Raw genomic sequence first — 19,832 nt, forward strand, 5'->3', positions numbered from 1 at the left:
TTCTCAATATCACTCTCTCTAGCCCATCATCATAAAATATGGGATATGAGGTTTTTATTCAAAAGGCGGTGAGCCTGTGGGGCCTCACCGCCTAAAATCGTACTAACAAAATTACCGGCCCCATCCAGAGTAGGTACAGCTACTACGGTTGGGATGGTGAGTGGCATGACATCTGGACCGGAAGCACGGACCGTAACGGACGAGCTCGGGCGGGCGGCGCAGCGTTCGTAGCCATCAGGGAGCCTAATTCCACCTGCAGCCAACCTTGTTACTGCAGGGTCCTGTTGGGAATTATCAAGTTCGAGCCAATAGGGTTCGGGGGCCTTATCGAATTTCTGAACTTCCTACCGTCCAGTAAGCCAAGAGTAGCCCTTCCTTTCTTAGTGCCTACCCATGTCAGCATTTCTGCTTAGCAACATATGTTGATCCTGCGCCGCATGCAAGTGCTGGCGGCAATGAGATCTAAATCCAATCCATGTTCAAACGATTCATTCCTTTATTATCAGTAACTAAGTTAGCTATTCTATTCCTATCTACCAACCCATGTTTCAAATCACTCCCGTAGGAGTACTAGGTATCTTCATTTGGGATGGCTAAATTCATGATGGTAAACGAGCGTTCTTGAATATCCAGTCCCTCACGTTTTCTATATCGTACATCGTATAACTCCAAGTAGTAAGTATTCAGTGTACACTATTATCACTTTACAATAATATCATTAAGTATATACTGTAAAGAATCTGACCGTAAGGTCACGTGACACTAGTCGTTCCGAGACTAGCTATAGCTTCAACCCCTGAGTTGTAGGTAACTAGAAGATAGACAAGCAATACACAGAGATTCAACGCATCGAATCATCTCCTTATTAATACTTACAAGCAACTGATCATTGATCACTATTACTGAACGATATTAATCCTCTGAGTCTATACGATCTATTCACCGATTTATTTACATATACCCAATTATAAATGATTTGATCTGTGATAAGACTAGTCGCACATGCTGCAAACCACTTGCAATTTTGACGAAGGTAAATCTATTCTATTATGGTTCCCCAAGCATCATAAGATAATGCCTTACAGCAGCATAGGTTCAACACCCCATCTAAAAATTGGCGAGCCGCACAAATTTTACTGCTCATAACTAGCCATCGAAATGACCCTGCGAATGATCTGAACACTCGACTTAACTGCGGAATTCATACGAGCTCCTGGGACTTCGTGCCCTCCTTCGTGTACATAAATCTCCCTTGTATCCGAGGCACATAGATCGCTTATTGCCTGCCCGTTTATAGTCGTATCATTGGAGCCCCAAATATGCGCCGTGGGAATGTTAATCATCTCGCCGTCCACATCCCGCGTCATGGCCCGGAGCTGACCGTTCTCGATTCTGTATACGGCGGGTGCGGAGAAGAAGATGGCACATTTAAAAGGGAGAGCTGACTTCTTCGAAAGCTGACCCAGTTGTCTTCTCCTCGCAAGGTACGAAGCGGCAATGATTGCTCCCTGTGAGAAGGCTAGGACACCGTCAAATGGGCCCTCTGCAGTCACATAGGAATCAAGCAATTCAAGAGCCCTCAGACAACTGTCCATATCCTCGATGTCGGCGTACGAGAAGAATTCGTCTGTCGATGAGGTGACCTCCCGAAGCTCCGGGAACATCTCTGAAGCTAGATGCCCCTCGACAAACTCATAGGTATGTTAATCTCCTAGTTCAAAGCGAATGGCAGCTGAGTTTTATTGAATATAGTCAGCTCGTCGTCGATGACCAGATATGGTGTCATGCCACTCACCTGTCTGGGTTTCAAAAATCTGGGGTTTGTTATTAAATGTTTATTTTTCATAGACATGTTCTCACTTACCTGTGAGTTAGTGCCCCAACCGTGCAAACATAGAAACCGCATCTTGGAAATGTTACAAAAGAAGGAGGAGCAAAAGTGTAAGAGTAAAGCCGAATGTCCCTGTTTCCCGGGCTCGACTGATGTTCGAGGTTCATTCAAGTTTAAATCATAGACAAAAGATATATTTGGCAGATACCTATCGTTCTTATTCGTGCTCACGCATTTATGCATATAAATCCCATTTTGAAAAGAGCCCAGGCAGTCTGGTAGCCTATAAACTTCTTGTCCAAGATACTCGCCGAAGCAAGCACATATTGCTTGCTTCTATACATAGTACAATTCTGATTGTAACCATGCGCCATAATTTGTGTTATTTGGGATCCAGAATTATCGCATCTGCAGCAGCCCACTTATTTTCGCACTGGCGCGCAGGGATTAATAAAAAAAAAAAAGACATCATCCCTGCTTCTACACTTATGATTAAAGACCAGTTGACGCTGACGCGTCGTCGTAATCAAAATGAATCTAGAAAGCAATTGATTATATACTTTACCGCCCGTTCCGGTTAAATGCTATGGCAAGTAACTGTAAGAAAGCAGTTATGAGCTAATTCATTTTGTACTGTTCTGTCAGTCCCATCATGTATCATGCACACATAAGGTGGCAGTGCCTCAGAATACTTACTGCTATGTATCCCCTGTTTCTTTAACTGCCTCCAAAAGTCTATTCTTGTAATAGGAAAAGGTAAGTTGATAGTATGAAGTTAATAGCAATATGCCTACTACCGCCAACACTTGAATCAAAGCCCATAGGGATAGGAATCGTGAAAACCCCCTAGGCCATAGATATCTATGGATTGCATGCAGCCTATAGCAACAAGACTTTCTAGATACCGGTAAGGATAGGAAACATAAAACCCCCCTAGCCATAGATATCTATGGATTGCGTGCAGCCAGTGGCAACCAGGCTTTAGGGATACCGTGACTTCAAGGGGCAATTGTGGGTAAATCCTTGTTTGGCATCTTGTCATGTAGCACTTGATTAAATATCCATGGCTACTCACTAATATCAAGCACACTAGGCAGGGGTAGATGTAATTTGGAAGTTATCAATAGCCCCCGTCGTAAAGACATACTTCGCGCCTCGTATTTTTTGGATCTTTCTATTATAGGTGGTCTACGAGTCTTTTCATACATGAGTACTTCTCTTGCGCATTAGACGGTGTACTTTAGTAAATGCCTCATAGGGAAAAGAAGGCAATTTGTCCGTTGTTGCATGCAGTGGGTAACCAGAAGCTTCAAGCAGGGTTAGAAAGTTGAGAACATCAACCCAGCAGTGAGAGGAGCGCTCAAGTGTGCCTTGCACAATCCTAGGCTGTTCAAACGAGGTACATACCTATCAGGATGCGAGATACCTATATGTATTTATAGATATTGGCGCTTCTTCTATTGGTAAACATGTTTATACACGTATTTTTGTGTCTACTACATGCAATTGTTGGTCAATCCGGTATGATATTGTGACTAATCCCGACTACATGAAGCTAACATAGTAACTTCAGTTAATGCGAGTTTCGGGGCGTATAGTTGGGGAGTGTCGACTGGATTGTTATCATACCCTAGATTGCTTCCAAGCCTACTTTGGCAATGCTGGATTAGAATCTCATTATCTATAAATTGTCCATACCTACTGCAGAGGATCCTTCTGTTCATGTTCATCAAAGCTCATGTTTCCTCTACTGAACAACTACTTTTCACTGATCTTTCCGCAATCAAATTACCAAACCTACCATGGCACCTTATTTCACGTCGAGCTTTCCAGAGACTAATGGCTCTTTTTCATCTGATTGGCCCTCTCAGAGACCATTCGATGGCAAAGACATTAGCCATGACGTCGCTATTATCGGATTCTCTTTCCAATTCCCTGGAGCCGAGTCCTCAGACTCTCTGGGAGCTCATGGCCACTGGAAAATGTGTGGCTTCTCAGTTTCCTTCGGACCGTATCTCTGCTACTAGATATCATGTTGTGGATGATTCGCGTCCTGGGACGGTAGGGATCTCTAGATACTTATCTCTTTTGTCTTGTACTAACTGATTGGGTTTCAGATCCGGCCACAAAAGGCTTGTTTTCTAGAAAGAGATATCAGTGCATTTGATGCCAAGCTGTTCGGCATGACTCCAGATGAAGCAGCAGGGACAGATCCTCAACAAAGAATAATTCTAGAAACTACATATCGAGCTCTTGAAAACGGTTCGTCTCAGCTTGCGTTCATCGCCACTAGCAGGCTTTAGTCGTAGTATGAAGTTGCTAATTGGCTTTCTAAGCTGGGATCCCTATGCAGAAGGCCAATGGTTCAGACACATCTGTTCACACCGGTTGTTTTACTGCAGATTACACTCTGGCATCGGCAAAAGACCTCGAGAATGCTCCAAGATATGCGGGGACAGGAATGGCAGCCAGTATGCTGTCAAACCGAATCAGTACATTCTTCAATTTGAGAGGTCCTAGCATGACTATCGACACAGCATGTTCGAGTAGTTTGGTAGCATTAGACATGGCCTGCCAGGATCTCAGACATCAAAGAACATCAATGGTATGACTATGTCAGTCTCATTCGTTGCGTTGTTTCCTTGCTGACATTTTCCGAGGGAATCGTTGCTGGATGCAACCTGCTCCTTGGACCTGATTTCTTTATTACTCTGTCCAGTCTTGGATTTGTGTCCCCAGACGGGGTAAGTCACGCCTTTGACAACAGAGCAAACGGTTACGGACGGGGGGAAGGTTTTGGTGTCTTGATTCTGAAGACCGTCGAAGATGCAATCAAGGATGGCGACACAATCCGCGCCATCATCCGAGTGACAAAGACAAACCAAAATGGCCGGACGAGCCTTGCGCAGCCGAGTAAAGAAATGCAAGCGAGTCTCATCCAAGAAACCTATCGTGATGCCGAGCTGAAAACGTCACTGACTCGTTTTTTTGAGGCTCATGGTACCGGAACCGCGATAGGTGACCCCTTGGAAGCTATGGCAATTGGCAGCACATTTGGACCTGGAAGAGATTCGGATGATCCTGTTATCGTGTAAGCATCAATATGCACTGTCCTAATCTGAATATATTAGCTAATCCTTGCCCTCAGAGGTGCAGTGAAAGCAAACATTGGACATCTAGAAGGCGCAGCGGGAATTGCCGGGATCATAAAGACAATCCTAGTGCTGGAAAGAGGTCTCATTCCACCAATTGCAGAGTTACAGGATCTCAACGACAAAATAGATGCCGAATTCCTGAAATTAAAGGTCTGTCCCAACCTTAGTCCTTTCCAAAAAGTGCTCGACTTCCTGACACATCATTTAGTTCCCAAGGGCGCTGACACCATGGCCGCGGGAGGGTTTACGCCGTGCTTCCATTAACAGTTTTGGTTTTGGTGGTACTAATGCGCATGTTGTACTAGATGATGCATTGCACTACCTCAAGGGTCGTGGCTTGGTCGCGAACCATTGCACTAACGCGACACCTTTAGAACACAAAGTGATAGAGCAAAAGCATCTCCCAAAGCCTGACATGGAGACAAAGGCTTTAGCCACCATGAAGGGACCAAGGCTCTTTGTTTGGTCTGGACATGAAAAGAGTTCAGTAACGCAAATGGTTGAGTTGTATCGGGTCTATCTGAAGAAACTGCAATCACAAAATATAGATGGTCTTGATACGTATCACGACATGTTGGCTTACACTCTGGCTCAAAGACGAAGCCTTCACAACTGGCGGAGCTTTGCGGTTGCCGATTCTGTATGCCAGCTTGTCGAGCGGCTGGTAACTCCTCGGCTCCCCAGTCAATCAAGAACTAATCCCAAAAGTGGATTTGTTTTCACTGGTCAGGGTGCGCAATGGGCTGGTATGGGCAAGGAACTTATTGTTTTTCCCGCATTCAGAAATAGCATTTTGGCCGCTGATAAGTTTCTTGCAAGCATTGGCAGCGTTTGGAAACCCTCGGGTATGTGTTTTTACATGGATCAATGAGAATGCAATTTTTACTGATAATGTTTGGATAGACTTCTTCTTTGATGACGACGAGATCCGAGCCAGAATAAACGAGCCGAGATTTTCTCAAATCCTGTGCACAATCTTGCAGATTGCTCTCGTGGAGCTCTTGAGAACATTCCACATTCACCCAACAGTTGTGGCGGGTCATTCCAGCGGGGAAATCGCAGCAGCATACGCTGTAGGAGGAATTTCTAGGCAGTCTGCATGGAAAATCGCCTATTTTCGTGGTCTTTTTTGCAGTGCGCTTGCCGAGTCTTCTGGCACAACACCGCATGGTGCTATGATGGCTGTTGGGCTATCCGAATCATCCGTGCAGCCATATATTGACGAAATTCTTCAAGACTCGCCAGGGAGGGGTGTCTTGGTTGCGGCTTGTATGAATAGTCCAAAAAACACCACTGTATCTGGTGACAAATGTCTAATAGAGCAGCTACAAGCGAAGCTTTTGGCCGATGCAATTTTTGCTAGAGTCCTCAAGGTCCCGGTTGCTTATCACAGTCCACATATGCATCGCATTGCAGCACCTTACAGAGAGGTGATCGGTAAGCTCGACCGTGGCGAGACACCACCAGTGTTCGCAACCATGGTGTCATCAGTGACTGGAGACATCATCCCTATAAGCGAGCTGGTGAAAAGTGAGTACTGGGTCAGGAATTTGGTATCCCCTGTGCAGTTCTCTGCTGCTCTTGGACGAATCTTCCAAGACTCGGCCAAGAAAGTTCAGAAGAAGTTTGATCTAAGCCACCGCAGCGTTGCCTCGGTTTCTGACTTGATTGAGATTGGACCTCACTCCGCTATGGAAGGACCAATTCGTGAAATCAAAGAAGCCACCGCTTCTCCTGCGAAGGATGGAATTTCATACACGGCTACATTGGATCGTGGCAGAGCTGCAACTGAGACCATACTAGAAGCGGCTGGAAAGCTTCATTGTGTAGGGTTTGATGTCAACCTCGGAAATGTCAACGCTCCATTCTTGGAACGTGACCCCTTTGATCATGCCCATACATATTGGCACGAGTCACGTATTAGCAAGAACATTAGGCTGAATCCCCAGCCATATAACGCATTTTTGGGATTGCCGGTGCCTGATTGGAATCCTCTCGAACCGCGATGGCGTAATATCGTTAGGTTATCGTCAATGCCATGGTTGGAAGACCATAAGGTACTGCAATTCTTGTTCTAGAATTTAACCCACTTTCTAACAATTTCGACAGGTTAACGGCGAAATTCTATTCCCGGCTGCTGGCATGATGGTCATGGCAATGGAGGCTATAAAACAGATATCCACCGAACAAACTATCACCGGCTTCGAGTTCAGAGAGATAGGTATCCTGAACGCCCTCATGATCTCCCAAGACGACGAAGGAGTAGAGGTCTTATTCCATCTCAAACCTTCATTCGATTCAATAAGCAAAACAAACTCTTGGGCAACATTTTCTTTATATGCATACCGTGGCGAAAACTTCATAGAAGTGAGTCGAGGCTCTATTAAGGCTCTCTCAGCCTCTCAAATCCAATCCGACATGGAGCACGCGCAGAACTCTCACGTTCATGAATTGCTGTCCTCGGCAAAGAGTTCATGTCTCACGGAAACTAGTTCTGCCGACCTGTATGCGGATCTTGAGAAGAACGGATACCAATACGGACCGGCCTTTCAAGGAATCGAAAGTGCGCGACGAGACAATTGTGGCCAGGCGCTTGGGCGGGTCTCCACGAACAAGTTCCTCCACGCTGATACCTCTCTTGATGCAAACATCCCAGATATCCATCCTTGCACTTTGGACTCCATTCTCCAAGTCTGTATTCCAGCGGTAGCTTGGGGCAACAATAACAGAACGGCGACTTGGGTGCCCACTTTCATCAAAAAGGGATGGCTTGCCAGGTCTGGATTCAAGGCCTCCGAGCAAAATGACATGCTGTATGTCCAGTCGTCAACAACGAGCAGAGGTACTAGGTTGGCAGAAGCAGATCTAAATGTCGTGGACACAAGTGGAAGCAATCTGTTAGGGCAAGCCGAAGGCATTGAGATAACCTTAGTCGCTGATGAAGACCAAGTCCATGGGGGAAACTCTTCTTCAACTGTCAGGAGACTATGCTGGGATATGATTTACAAGCCAGACCCAACTCTACTTGGCACTGAACAGCTGTCGCAGTATGCTATCGAAAGTCTCAAGCCGGAGACTGGTCCGACCGAGCTGATTCAAGCTCTGAAATTGTACATTCTAGCATCGATTTCTAGAGCAATAAACGAAGTGGCTGGTTCGGACATCCCAACACACCACATGCATCTTCAAAAGCAGTACGCTTGGTCCCAAACAATGATTGATACAGCAAATCGACAGCCTCCCTCTGACATATCTTACACATGGCATGATTACATAGAGGATACTCAATACAACAACCTTTGTGATCACGTCAAAGAAATAGGAGGTCGACTCGGTGACATATATGTTCATTTTGGTTCTCATCTGACAGACATGCTCCGCGGACGGGTGGACGCCTTGCAAGTCCTGGTACCGGACAACAGACTCAAGGACTATTACGAGCTATCCAATAATTTGGGTCAGTTTTTCAACCCCATGCAGCGTTATGTGGATGCCATGGCACATAAAAATCCGGGTATGAAAATCCTAGAAGTTGGAGCAGGAACTGGAGCTACAACAAGATTTATGCTGGACACGTTGGCATCGCGAACCCCAAACGGTGTCTACAGTCGGTTCTCACGATATGATTTCACTGATGTCACTGGATCTTTCATTGAAAGCGCAGAGAATGAGTTTGGTAGCATACCAAAAATGAACTTCGGGTTATTCGATGTCGAAGAAGACCCGGTGGGGCAGGGGTATGAAGAGGGCAGTTATGATTTGATTGTGGCCGCTAATGTCAGTTCATTTGAAGCCATACTGAGTCTCCACCTTGAGAACTTCATTAATACTGACAGCTGGGGCTAAATAGGTTGTACATGCCACGAAGTGCTTGCGAAAAACACTATCAAACATCCGCAAGCTGCTACGAGAGTAAGTTGCAGAGATGTTTCCCACTCGCGATTCAAGAGACTCACTTTAAGGTCTAGTGACGGCAAGCTCATTCTTATTGAAATCACTGCAACCACTACCTATCCGCTAACACAATATCTCTTTGGCTTTCTACCTGGGTGGTGGCTTAGTACGTATATATATCGAAAGTTGTATCTGACAGGGCTATAAGCTGACGTTGTGTTCTTCCTTTCTTCTTGTTTTAGGCACAGAACCCTGGCGACAGGACGGGCCTTGCGTGACGCTGGAGAGATGGTCCGAGGAGTTGGAAGCGAGTGGATTCAATAAATATCATTTGGCTTTACATGATTTTGAAGTCGAGGATAATCAAGTCACCAGCTTACTGATCTCCTCGGTCAAACCACCAGTCAACAACTCCACGGGGAAATATGCGGCCGTTATTGACAAGACTGCGCTAGTCATCACAGGCTGGGAAGAGCCATCTCTTGAGTCTTTCCTGTCGGAGTTGGTAAAATCGAGAATGGAGGAGATGGGAATGCGTAGTGTACGGCCAAGCAGCTTCCGGGAAGTTGGAGGCCTAGTGGACCTTGAAGACAAGCTTGTTCTAATTGTTCAGGACCGAGCATGGTTGTCACTTGAACACCTTGATCCAAGAGAGTACTACCTATTCAATACGACTTTAGCCCGTGCAAGGAACATCCTGTGGGTTTCGGAAGCGTCTCCTCCCACAGCGGCGCACGTCTCACCAATTGGTCCCGTCACAGGCATCGCTAGAGCGTTAAGGTCTGAGAAGCAGAACATATTGTTCGGAACTGTTACTCTCTGCACCTCTTCTAGTCCAACCGTTCTGTCTCTTAATGTTGAGAGAGCGGTGCAGAATTTTTTGCAGGGTACCAGTTCACAGACCTACGAGCGGGAGCTGGTTCAAGTAGGCGACTATCTGTGCATACCTCGTATATACGAGAACGGTGAGCTCAACCAGAAAGTTCATGACTTTACATTCGCATCATTTAAACCGCAACAGCGCTTCGGGGAACAAAATCTGAAGCTTCGTGTACGACGGCCAGGTCTACTTGATAGTGTCTATTTTGAAGAGGTCCCCGAGGCTGGACCCCTTGGCTCCGATGAGATCGAAGTCGAGGTAAAGGCCATTGGCGTCAACTTTCGAGACTGCCTGATTGCTCTTGGGCGCATTGACCAAGACATTTTGGGCACTGAATGTGCTGGTTTAGTCCGTCGTGTCGGCTCTGCATGTCAGCTGAGGCCCGGAGACCGCGTGATGGTGGGAGATGTCGATACATACCACGGAGTGATCCGATGTAAAGAGATTCTAGCTGTGAAGATGCCGGAAGATATGAGCTTGGTCGATGCGGCTTCAGTGCCCACGAACTTTGTCACCGTCTACCATGCGTTTGTCCGAGTTTCCAACCTCCCTCCTGGTGAATCAGTCCTTATTCACTCTGGTGCGGGAGGAACAGGACAAGCTGCGATACAAGTGGCACAGTACTGCGGAGCTGAGATCTACACCACTGTTGGCTCATCAAGCAAGAAACGCCTGTTGATGGAAATGTATGGAATCCCGGAAGACCATATTTTCAACAGCAGGGATCTCTCTTTCGTAGCAGAAATCAAACGTTCAACACAGAATAGAGGTGTTGACGTTGTGCTAAACTCACTCGCTGGTGATGCTCTGGTCGCTTCCTGGGAGTGCATCGCCCCCTTCGGCCGGTTCATCGAAATTGGGAAAAAGGACATCTTCTCTCACAATAAGCTACCCATGTTTCAATTCGCGCGAAATGTGTCTTTCAGCGCTATCGATCTCGCTTCTATGGCGCAGGAGAGACCCGACCTCATACAGAGTGGACTTCTCGGCATCACTAATCTTTTTAGACGCAAAATCCTACGGATGCCGTCGCCCATGAAGTCGTTCCCTATTTCCGATGTGGAAGGGGCTTTCAGGTACTTACAGAGTGGCATGAACCCTGGAAAAGTAGTGCTCGAGATTGATCAGGAGGCTATTGTTCCGGTAAGTGTGTGCGTTAGAACAATCTTCACTATTTTGGCGTCTAACAAGTTTACCAAAGGCAATGGTCAAAACTCGATCAGATTGGAACTTTAGCCCCGAAGAAACCTTCATTCTCGGTGGTGGTCTTGGAGCCCAGGGCCAGATGATATCCGAGTGGATGGTTTCCAAGGGGGCTCGATACCTAGTTCTACTTTCTAGGCGCGGTATCAACAATAATGCCGTTTTAGAATCCTTTGTTAGCAAGCTACAAAGTACCGGCGCAGTCGTATACTGCCCGAAGTGCGACGTTTCGGACCCCGAATCTCTTGCTGCAGTGGTGAAATACTGTAGAACGAACATGCCTCCCATCAAAGGATGTATTCAAGCCGCAATGGAGCTCAGAGTACGTTTAATGGCCACAAGATCCGTTGGGCTTGATTGAAAATGAATGATGCTGATCATTGATGTGATTCCACAGGACTCCGTTTTCGAGAATATAGATCACGCTGCATGGTCCGCCTGTCTAAGGCCTAAAGTCGATGGTTCATGGAACCTACACGAGCAGCTACCACGTGATTTAGACTTTTTTATCCTATTCTCATCGATAGCCGGTGTAGTGGGCTCACAAGGTCAAGCCAACTATGCGGCCGGGAACACCTTTCAGGATGAGCTGGCCAAGTACCGACTCAGCCGTGGTGAAAAGGCGATATCTCTGAACCTTAGCATGATAGCAGATCATGGGTATGCTCTCGAGCACGAAGAAGCCGCTCGGCGATTCGCAAAGAGCCGTTTTGTCCTAGAAATGACACAGCCTGAGGTTTTAGCTATGCTAGAGCATTACTGCGATAAACGTCTACAGCTTGACCCGGCTCACTCACAAATTGCCAATGGTCTCGAACTCCCAGAAGATATCAGCAACCGAGGCATGGATATTATGGGTTGGATGCATGAACCCATTTTCACCATCCTTCACCAGATGGGTTCATCTGTAGGTATGGCTAACAATAGCATTGACTCAAAGGACAAAGGCCCTAGTCTGATAAAGCAGCTGGAAGAGGCTCCATCAATAGCGGAAGCTGCGGACGTTGTGGCAAATGGAATAGCGGCCAAGCTATGCAAAGCGCTTTCCATATCACCGGACTCTTTTGATATATCCCAGCCTTTACATATTTATGGAGTGGATTCTCTCATCGCCGTCGAGATGCGGAACTGGTTTATGCAGGTCCTAAGAGCCGATGTGGCTGTCTTTGAAATTTTAGGCGGTGCCACTGCTAGCACGCTGGGACGCGCAGTGGCGGAAAAGGTGCGAGCCGTCGTATAAATGTTTGAGGACATTTCCTACTGGGGCCTGTATTTAGATCAGTGCTGTATCAAAGTGTTATGAAATGTGAAAATATCACATCAACTCCATTCTCGAGTAGTGGTTTGACGTTCTCGAAATGTCATTGAGCAGCAGCAGCCCGAAGAGCACGTTCACCTTTCGCTTTTGGCTGCGCGTAATTCCAGCCAACCGTGTAGCTGTTGGGAAGCATCGTAAAGTGACTATAAATCATCACAAGATATAAACTCGAACTTTGTAGGTATGTAGTCGTATTTACAATTTTCAATAACTCGGTGGGAGGTTTATTATCTATTGATGTTCTCATTTGATCTTGGTAATGGTCTGTTTGGTGCGTCTTGTAAGAAGTCCTATGTATATAGTAACCCTAACCCTTAGTACTATGTCCTAGACTGGTCAACGTGATTCCTTGATGTAATTTGCCCACTAGATGACGCATGGACTACAGTATATGAGATCACTATTAAAGAGAAAATTAAGGACGGCACTCTCACTAGAAGGAAGCTGGCAAATGCTTTCCGACGTAACTTTTATAAAATCTAGGATTGACGACCATCTTGTGTATATAGAGGATTATTTGCGGTTCAAGGAGAAAGGATCAACAACAAGTCTGACAAGGAAAGATACCATTATAGTTGACAACTAAGCCATTCTCTAGAACATAAGCGTGGACGTACTTACTCACGATCTTGCTCTATTGGACCTTCTTGCAAGAAGAACCAAGATCCGGAGCAGTATCAGACAACCAGACCAGTTTGTGAAGCATGTGAAGGGTGGCATCTTCTTCGATTCTGCTATTATCTATTTAAAAATCTAGCTCCTGAAGAGTTTATCCCAAGATGGGGTCCCCAGATGAGAGCAAAGAAATTCGCAGAGGATCACCCTAACCTAGTTAATAAGATAAAGAAGATGCACCTTGAAGAAGGTGCTCTAAACACACAAGTACAAGGTCGATCTCGCCCTCAAAGCAAGTCTCAGGAACGACAAGAGTCAGCTTTGCAAAAGACTCAAGATAATACAACTATTGAAGGAAGTCTAGAATGACTCCCTAGATCGGCAGTTGGCAGGTGTAGAGCAGCATACTTTGTTCATATGGAAAAGGACCTCGCTGCATTGTTAATTAATAATTATGTTGGTTGCTTCATGCAATCGAGATGTGTCAGATAAGCTGGCTTTCCAATGAAGCGATCAATCCGAAACTGTCATGTGTAAGAGAATGGTCTCAAGTTTACCCCATGGGATAGCTTACAAATCAGCTCAGGAGAAGGTCTATATAGACGCGGCTTTGGAACATGATGTACTTAGAAAGATAGACACAGAACTGAATGAATACCCATTGAAATTGACTCCATTGCTTCGTACGTACGTACATGCACCTTAGTGCACCCACAAATTATCTATTAAAGCACTTAGCTTTACTAGACTCTGGCTCTTCAATTCATGTTTTTAACGAGTTTGAGAGATTCATCAACTTTAGGAAAGCACGATATGGAGACTTCCTATGAGCAGGCAGTCACCAAGTTCCAGTCCTTGGATATGGAGAAGTTAATATTAAAGTACATAGCCTAGATGGAAAACTTCAAATCTTAAGGCTTTATAATGTTACTTATTGTAAAGACTTTGTGGCAAATCTAGTTTCCTTTTATTAGCTCAGAAAGCAAGAAATCTGGTGGGATACTCAGAAGGGATATAACTGTCTCTAGAATGACTCTAACCAAGTTCTTGCTTACCTAAGGGAAAAGGAAGGTTAACGTAATCGGTAAGCCACCCGCCCATGTAAGCAACCCGCCCACCTCCCCGAAAAATAACTCTCTATATTGATTTCAAATCCCATTTTTCGAATCCGCATATATTTCTCATACAAAAAATTAACTAGCAGTACGACTAGGACATCGGTTTATTTTATGCCCTTCAGCACCACAACCACTGCAGCGGAATTGACGGCGTACGATTGGTTGAGAAGCTGGGAGCTCCGGCTCAGCCGGAGCAGTAACAACAGCTTGAGATGCCTTAACCTGACCTTGTACGAGCGCTTGAGCTTCTTCTCTAGTAATCCCTTGCTCAATAGAATATCTGTTTATTAGATCTTTTGCGCTTTTGCTTCTCTTTTTCATGCGCAGCTCGTAAATCACGGTTTTCTTTCCGTACGAGTAAAGCATCATTCGCTAGTATTTCGTAGGCTTTTGATAACCGTATAACTGCCTGATTGATTTCTTCATTCTGATTCAGGCTTCCTGTACGCTTATTTATACGCTTATTGATTGTAGTTGACTGGCGTACAAATTGGCGTATATTTTGAGGTGTTTGTAAGCAGGATGATGCTGTATTGCTTGATCGACTTGGAGGAGGGGTTGGAGTCTTCAATTGAATATTGAGATGTTGAAGAACTCGATCTGGATTGAAAGGCACTAATCCGGTGGCTGCGAAGCTATTCCGAATAGTTTGAGCTTTATATGCCACTGTACGAGCCTGTGGAAATGCTGTTAAGAAGTCGATTTTGTCAATATGATTAAAACCAAGCCTCATTCGTTGTTCAACAAGCTGCCCATAATATCGCTTTAGAACCGCAAAACAGCCAACATCAAGAGGCTGTAAGAGATGTGAAGAATGAGGAGGCATACAGACTGGAATAATCTTATGATCCGTACATGTACGGTCAAATTCTGCAGTCAAATGGCTTCCATGGCCATCAAGAATCAACATACTATATGTTCCCAATGTACGACCACTAGTAAGAGGAATAAAATGGGTTTTAAGCCATTCTAATCCTATCTGATCTGTAGTCCAGCCATTATCGCTAATATTGATTCTCCAATCATCCGGAAGCTCATCAAACCAGCCTAATCGTACGTTTTTCTTTGCTTTGAAAATCACGTACGAAGGCAGAGCCCATCCGGTTGAATTTGTTGCTTCAATTGCAGTCACCCATTCTCGATTTCCAGGCTGTAGAAGCTTTGGCTGAGCATATCGATCGCTTCCAGTAATAACCTTTGCAGTTGCGCAGAGTCCCATAGCAAAGCCCGTCTCATCAAAATTATAGATATCTTCTGGTAAGATGCCGTACTCAGATATTATATCTCGTACGCGGTCAAAATGGCCTTGTATAATCTTTGGATCTTCACATTTGGCACGTTCGTAGTTGTATTTTCGTGAGAATTTGGATTCAATCTCTGGGCGACGTTGAACAAGATTATATACCCATTTATCTCCAACCCGTTGATCTCCATGTTGTGAGAGAAGATAATTAGCCATATCTCGTACGAGAAAGTGCCGGGGCGGTAATCCACGTTTAGTTAAATCAAGCACCCATTTGACAAGCGAATCCTCCTCAGATTGACTCAATTTATGGTTGTTGGCGCGTGTTATTTGTCGATACGGCACTCCTTTCATTCGATCTTGAAGAGTTGTACGAGCAACCATATAGATTCTTGCAGCTTCACGAATACTGCGAATTCTTCCATTTTTTAAATCGGAAATAGCTAATTCGATCTTTCCCTCATCCTGAGTGGATTTTAGGGGGTCTTTTTTGCGAATTGGTGGCATTTTTACGCGTTGTAATATGGTAAATTGTGGGTGCATAAAGCACGTGTACACGTTAATGTACGTACGTACATGAATGGTTATCAGGTACTGCAATTCTGTATGGGTTCAAAATGTGTGTGATTGTAGCTATCTAACTCACGCCCCGACGCGGTCTTACATCCCTCTATCCTAGACGAGGTCACGTGACGCCCTGCGGCTCAGTGCGTCGGAGTGAGGCATCTCGATTGCTCCCACAAACCAACATAAATCAATATAGAGAGTTATTTTCTGGAGAGGTGGCCGGTTCGCTTACATGGCCGGTTCGCTTACCGATTACGTTACGTTACGTTAGTTCGTACTTGAATAACGTAAATCCCAAGCGACCCGCCCACCCTCTCCGAAAAATAACTCTCTATATTGATTTCAAATCCCAATTTCAAACCCACATACAAAAATATATACAAAACTCTAACTACTAGTTTGATTAGGACATCGATTAATTCTATGCCCTTCAACACCACAACCACTACAGCGAAATTGGCGGCGTACGACTTGCTGAGAAGCTGGGAGCTCCGGTTCAGCTGGAGCTATAGTAACAGCTTGAGATGCCTTAACCTGACCTTGTACGAGCGCTTGAGCTTCTTCGCTAGTAATCCCATGCTCAATAGATATCTGTTTCTTAGATTTTTGGTGTTTTTGCTTCTCTTTTTCATGCGCAGCTCGTAAATCATGGTTTTCTTTCCGTACGAGTAGAAGATCATTCATTGTCGTTTCATAGGCTTTTGACATTCGCATAACTGCTTGATCAATCACTTGATTTGGGCTTCCTGTACGCTCACTTATACGTTTCGTAATTGTAGTTGACTGGCGTACAAATTGGCGTATATTTTGAGGGGTTTGTAAGCAAGATGATTGTGTATTGCTTGATCGACTCGGAGTGGGTGTTGGTGTCTTTAATTGGATATTAAGTTGCTGAATCACTCGATCTGGATTGAATGGCACTAATCCAGTGGCTGCGAAGCTATTCTGAATAGTTCGAGCTTTATATGCCACCGTACGAGCCTCTGGGAATGCCATTAAAAAGTCCAATTTATCGATATGATTGAATCCATCTCTCATTCGTTGCTCAACAACCTGCCCATAATGTCGTTTTAAAACCGCAAAACAGCCAACATCAAGACGCTGTAATAGATGTGAAGAATGAGGTGGCATGCAGATTGGAATAATATTATTCTCAGTGCATGTACGATCAAATTCTGCAGTCAAATGGCTTCCATGGCCATCAAGGATCAACATTCTATATGATCCCATTGACCGGCTATTAATATAAGGAATAAAATGGGTTTTAAGCCATTCTAATCCTATTTGATCTGTAGTCCAGCCATTTTCACTAATATTAATCATCCAATCACTTGGTAGATCATCAAACCAGCCCAATCGTACATTTTTCTTTGCCTTGAAAATAATGTACGAAGGAATAGCCCAACCAGTTGAATTTGTTGCTTCAATTGCAGTCACCCATTCTCGATTCCCAGGTTGTAAAAGCTTTGGCCGAGCATATCGATCACTTCCGGTAATAACCTTTGCAGTTGCGCAGAGTCCCATAGCAAAACCAGTCTCATCAAAATTGTAGATATCTTCTGGTAGGATCCCATACTTAGATATAGCATCTCGTACGCGATCAAAATGTTCTTGGATGATCTTTGGATCTTCGCATTTGGCACGTTCATAATTATATTTCCTTGCGAATTTGGAATCAATCTCTGGGCGGCGTTTAATCAGATTGGTTACCCAATTTTTTCCAACTTGTGGTTTGCCATGTTGTAAAAGAAGATAATTGACCATTTCTCGTACGAGAGAATGCCGGGGAGGTAATCCACGTCGATCTAAATCAAGAACCCATTTGACAAGTGAATCCTCCTCAGATTGAGTCAATTTATGGTGGTTGGCGCGCTTTTCACCCTATTCGATGCCTTGGAGTCGATCTCGGAGAGTTGTACGAGGAATATCATAAATCCTTGTAGCTTCACGAATATTGGAAATTCTTCCATTTTTCAAATCAGAAATAGCTAACTGGATCTTTCCCTCTGTCTGAGCTGATTTTAAGGGATCTTTCTTGCGAATTGGTGGCATTTTTACGCGTTGAAATATGAGAAATCAATATAGAGAGTTATTTTTCGGAGAGGTGGGCGGGTCGCTTGGGTGGGCGGGTCGCTTGGGATTTACGTTATATCGAACATGACCATCCTCTTATAAAAACTGGTTTTGCAATACAACGTCATAAATTTAATTCCTGAACATCTAGAAAGGAAAGAAAAGTAGATGCTAATCGCTGGTATGCTTGTCTTGGCCATCCAGGACCTGAAGTCTTGAAGTATCTCCCTGGAGCTGCTAAAAGTATCAGATTGTTATGAGCTGACCTCATGACCATGTTCGGGCGAAGCCCTCACGGATATTGACATATAGAGTTTCGCTAGATTATTGTTCGGCAACCCCGAACATGAAGCTATTCCCAGATTGCGAACGGACACCCAATATCCGGCCGGATATTGACAATAGCGCTCTCTGCCGATCCCCGGCAGCCCCGACAATCTCAGCAACCCCGGACATGAGGCTATTCCTAGAGAGAAGCCCGTCGGAAGCTCCCAATTCCCCTTGCCTATATAAGATTGTATACGCGTGAAAAACTTGTTGTTTTCTTTCTCTTTCCTTTCCTCATGTTATGTTTTCTACTCGAATATGCCCTTATAGTGAGCATTAGATGGGACTAGCCCGTAACACAGATTAACTATAATATCTAAAGGACCAACTACTATTGAATATAAATCATATAGAATATTAAAAGCATAGAGAATAATTAGACAAGAAGAACAAACCCTATGTTATTAGCTCAGTTAAGATTGAGATGGACAATGAGATTGCATAGAGACCTGAGGTAAAGCATTACCTTGAATATATAAAGCATATTATCCTCTAACCTTCACCTGCTCATACCCAAGCGTTAAATGGAGATGCTGAGTGCTCTGGAGCCATTATCAAGATAAAAGGAAGAAATATAAGAAAAGATGCAAAGTTACCCTTTGATCTGTGGCCAGAAATTGTGCGCGCTGCAGTCTACCTTTATAATCGTACTCCTCAGTATACTTTAAACTGGAAGACGCCGTACAATTGATTTACCACTCATGCTACTTAGAAAAATGGAATTATCATTGAGAACTAGAAATCTCAACTTGCATACCTTAAGGTTTATAGTTGCAAGGCGTACACACTTACAACAGAATATATGAAAAAGGAGAATTATCTTCAACATTTTAATCCAAGAGCCTGGAGAGGATATCTCGTTGGATATAATTCAACAAACATATATAGGATTTGGAGCCCAACAACTGGAAGGATTATAAAAACACGAGATGTATAAGGTTTTTAGCAGAAATATTAAACATCTCAGAGACAATCTCCTATATATGTCAACCCAGGAACTAATGCAGTTACTAACCAAACTAAATCTTAGAACAGATGCAGATTTTGACAACGAATATGCAGATTTAATGGACCACATAATGAATGTGGTATTTGATGGAGACACAGTGAATATTGAATCTGATAGATTAGTAAGGTTAGCAACTAGTTCAGGATCTCAGGAATCAAGTCAGCTTGATTTCTGTGATCTGAGCGGCCCAACTTTGACGGCAGGAGAAGGATTGTTAGATAGGATAGACAAATATACTTATCCTATACCTCTGGAGACGCCTCCAAGCGCTCTGTTGGTGGCTAGTATAACTGTTATCTCAGATAATGACCTCGACCTTTGTTAGAGCCCTGCGCTCGTAGCTGGAACATTAACTGATAGGGAATATACTAGTGGTACTCTCATTCAGGAAGCAGCCACTAGAGAACGCATTGATGGTGCTTCTAGTAATGTAGGCATGGACAGGACCAGTGGTTCACGTGCTGATTTTGAGGAATGTACCGGTGGTGCTCTTAATCTGTATAACTCTATGGATTATCTTGATAAGACACATGGCAGGCAATTCCCTAGGGATAGGTTTGGTGAATCACTCAGGAAAAATAGGAAATGTTTTGGTGAGA

At 44.4% G+C, this 19,832-nt stretch overlaps 3 protein-coding genes across 3 annotated transcripts, besides 3 other annotated features; 1 reads left to right on the plus strand and 2 right to left on the minus strand.

Annotated features, from left to right (window-relative positions):
- Nucleotides 1-1,133: 1,133 nt before the first annotated feature.
- TSTA_051440 (DUF341 domain protein) lies at nt 1,134-1,906 on the minus strand (the record flags this gene model as incomplete). The annotated part of the gene is made up of 2 exons (XM_002485616.1): nt 1,134-1,691; nt 1,865-1,906. The coding sequence occupies 2 exons, from the start codon at nt 1,904-1,906 to the stop codon at nt 1,134-1,136; spliced, it is 600 nt and encodes a 199-aa protein (XP_002485661.1).
- Nucleotides 1,907-3,730: 1,824 nt separating this feature from the next.
- TSTA_051450 (polyketide synthase, putative) lies at nt 3,731-12,203 on the plus strand (the record flags this gene model as incomplete). Its single annotated transcript, XM_002485617.1, has 13 exons — nt 3,731-3,892; nt 3,949-4,093; nt 4,168-4,436; nt 4,492-4,922; nt 4,980-5,136; nt 5,195-5,831; nt 5,890-7,043; nt 7,096-8,763; nt 8,837-8,898; nt 8,955-9,046; nt 9,123-10,903; nt 10,962-11,285; nt 11,361-12,203. 13 exons carry the CDS (start codon nt 3,731-3,733, stop codon nt 12,201-12,203), a joined length of 7,725 nt encoding a protein of 2,574 aa, XP_002485662.1.
- Nucleotides 12,204-14,285: 2,082 nt separating this feature from the next.
- Nucleotides 14,286-15,719: a mobile genetic element.
- Nucleotides 15,720-16,211: 492 nt separating this feature from the next.
- TSTA_051460 (pogo transposable element, putative) lies at nt 16,212-18,353 on the minus strand (the record flags this gene model as incomplete). The annotated part of the gene is made up of 2 exons (XM_002485618.1): nt 16,212-17,705; nt 18,273-18,353. The coding sequence occupies 2 exons, from the start codon at nt 18,351-18,353 to the stop codon at nt 16,212-16,214; spliced, it is 1,575 nt and encodes a 524-aa protein (XP_002485663.1).
- Nucleotides 16,365-17,834: a mobile genetic element.
- A 355-nt stretch (nt 18,354-18,708) lies between the features above and the next one.
- Nucleotides 18,709-19,158: a mobile genetic element.
- The last annotated feature ends 674 nt before the right edge of the window (nt 19,159-19,832 follow it).

Source organism: Talaromyces stipitatus, genomic scaffold (assembly GCF_000003125.1).
Source record: "Talaromyces stipitatus ATCC 10500 scf_1105507295515 genomic scaffold, whole genome shotgun sequence".
NCBI classification, from domain to species: domain Eukaryota; kingdom Fungi; phylum Ascomycota; class Eurotiomycetes; order Eurotiales; family Trichocomaceae; genus Talaromyces; species Talaromyces stipitatus.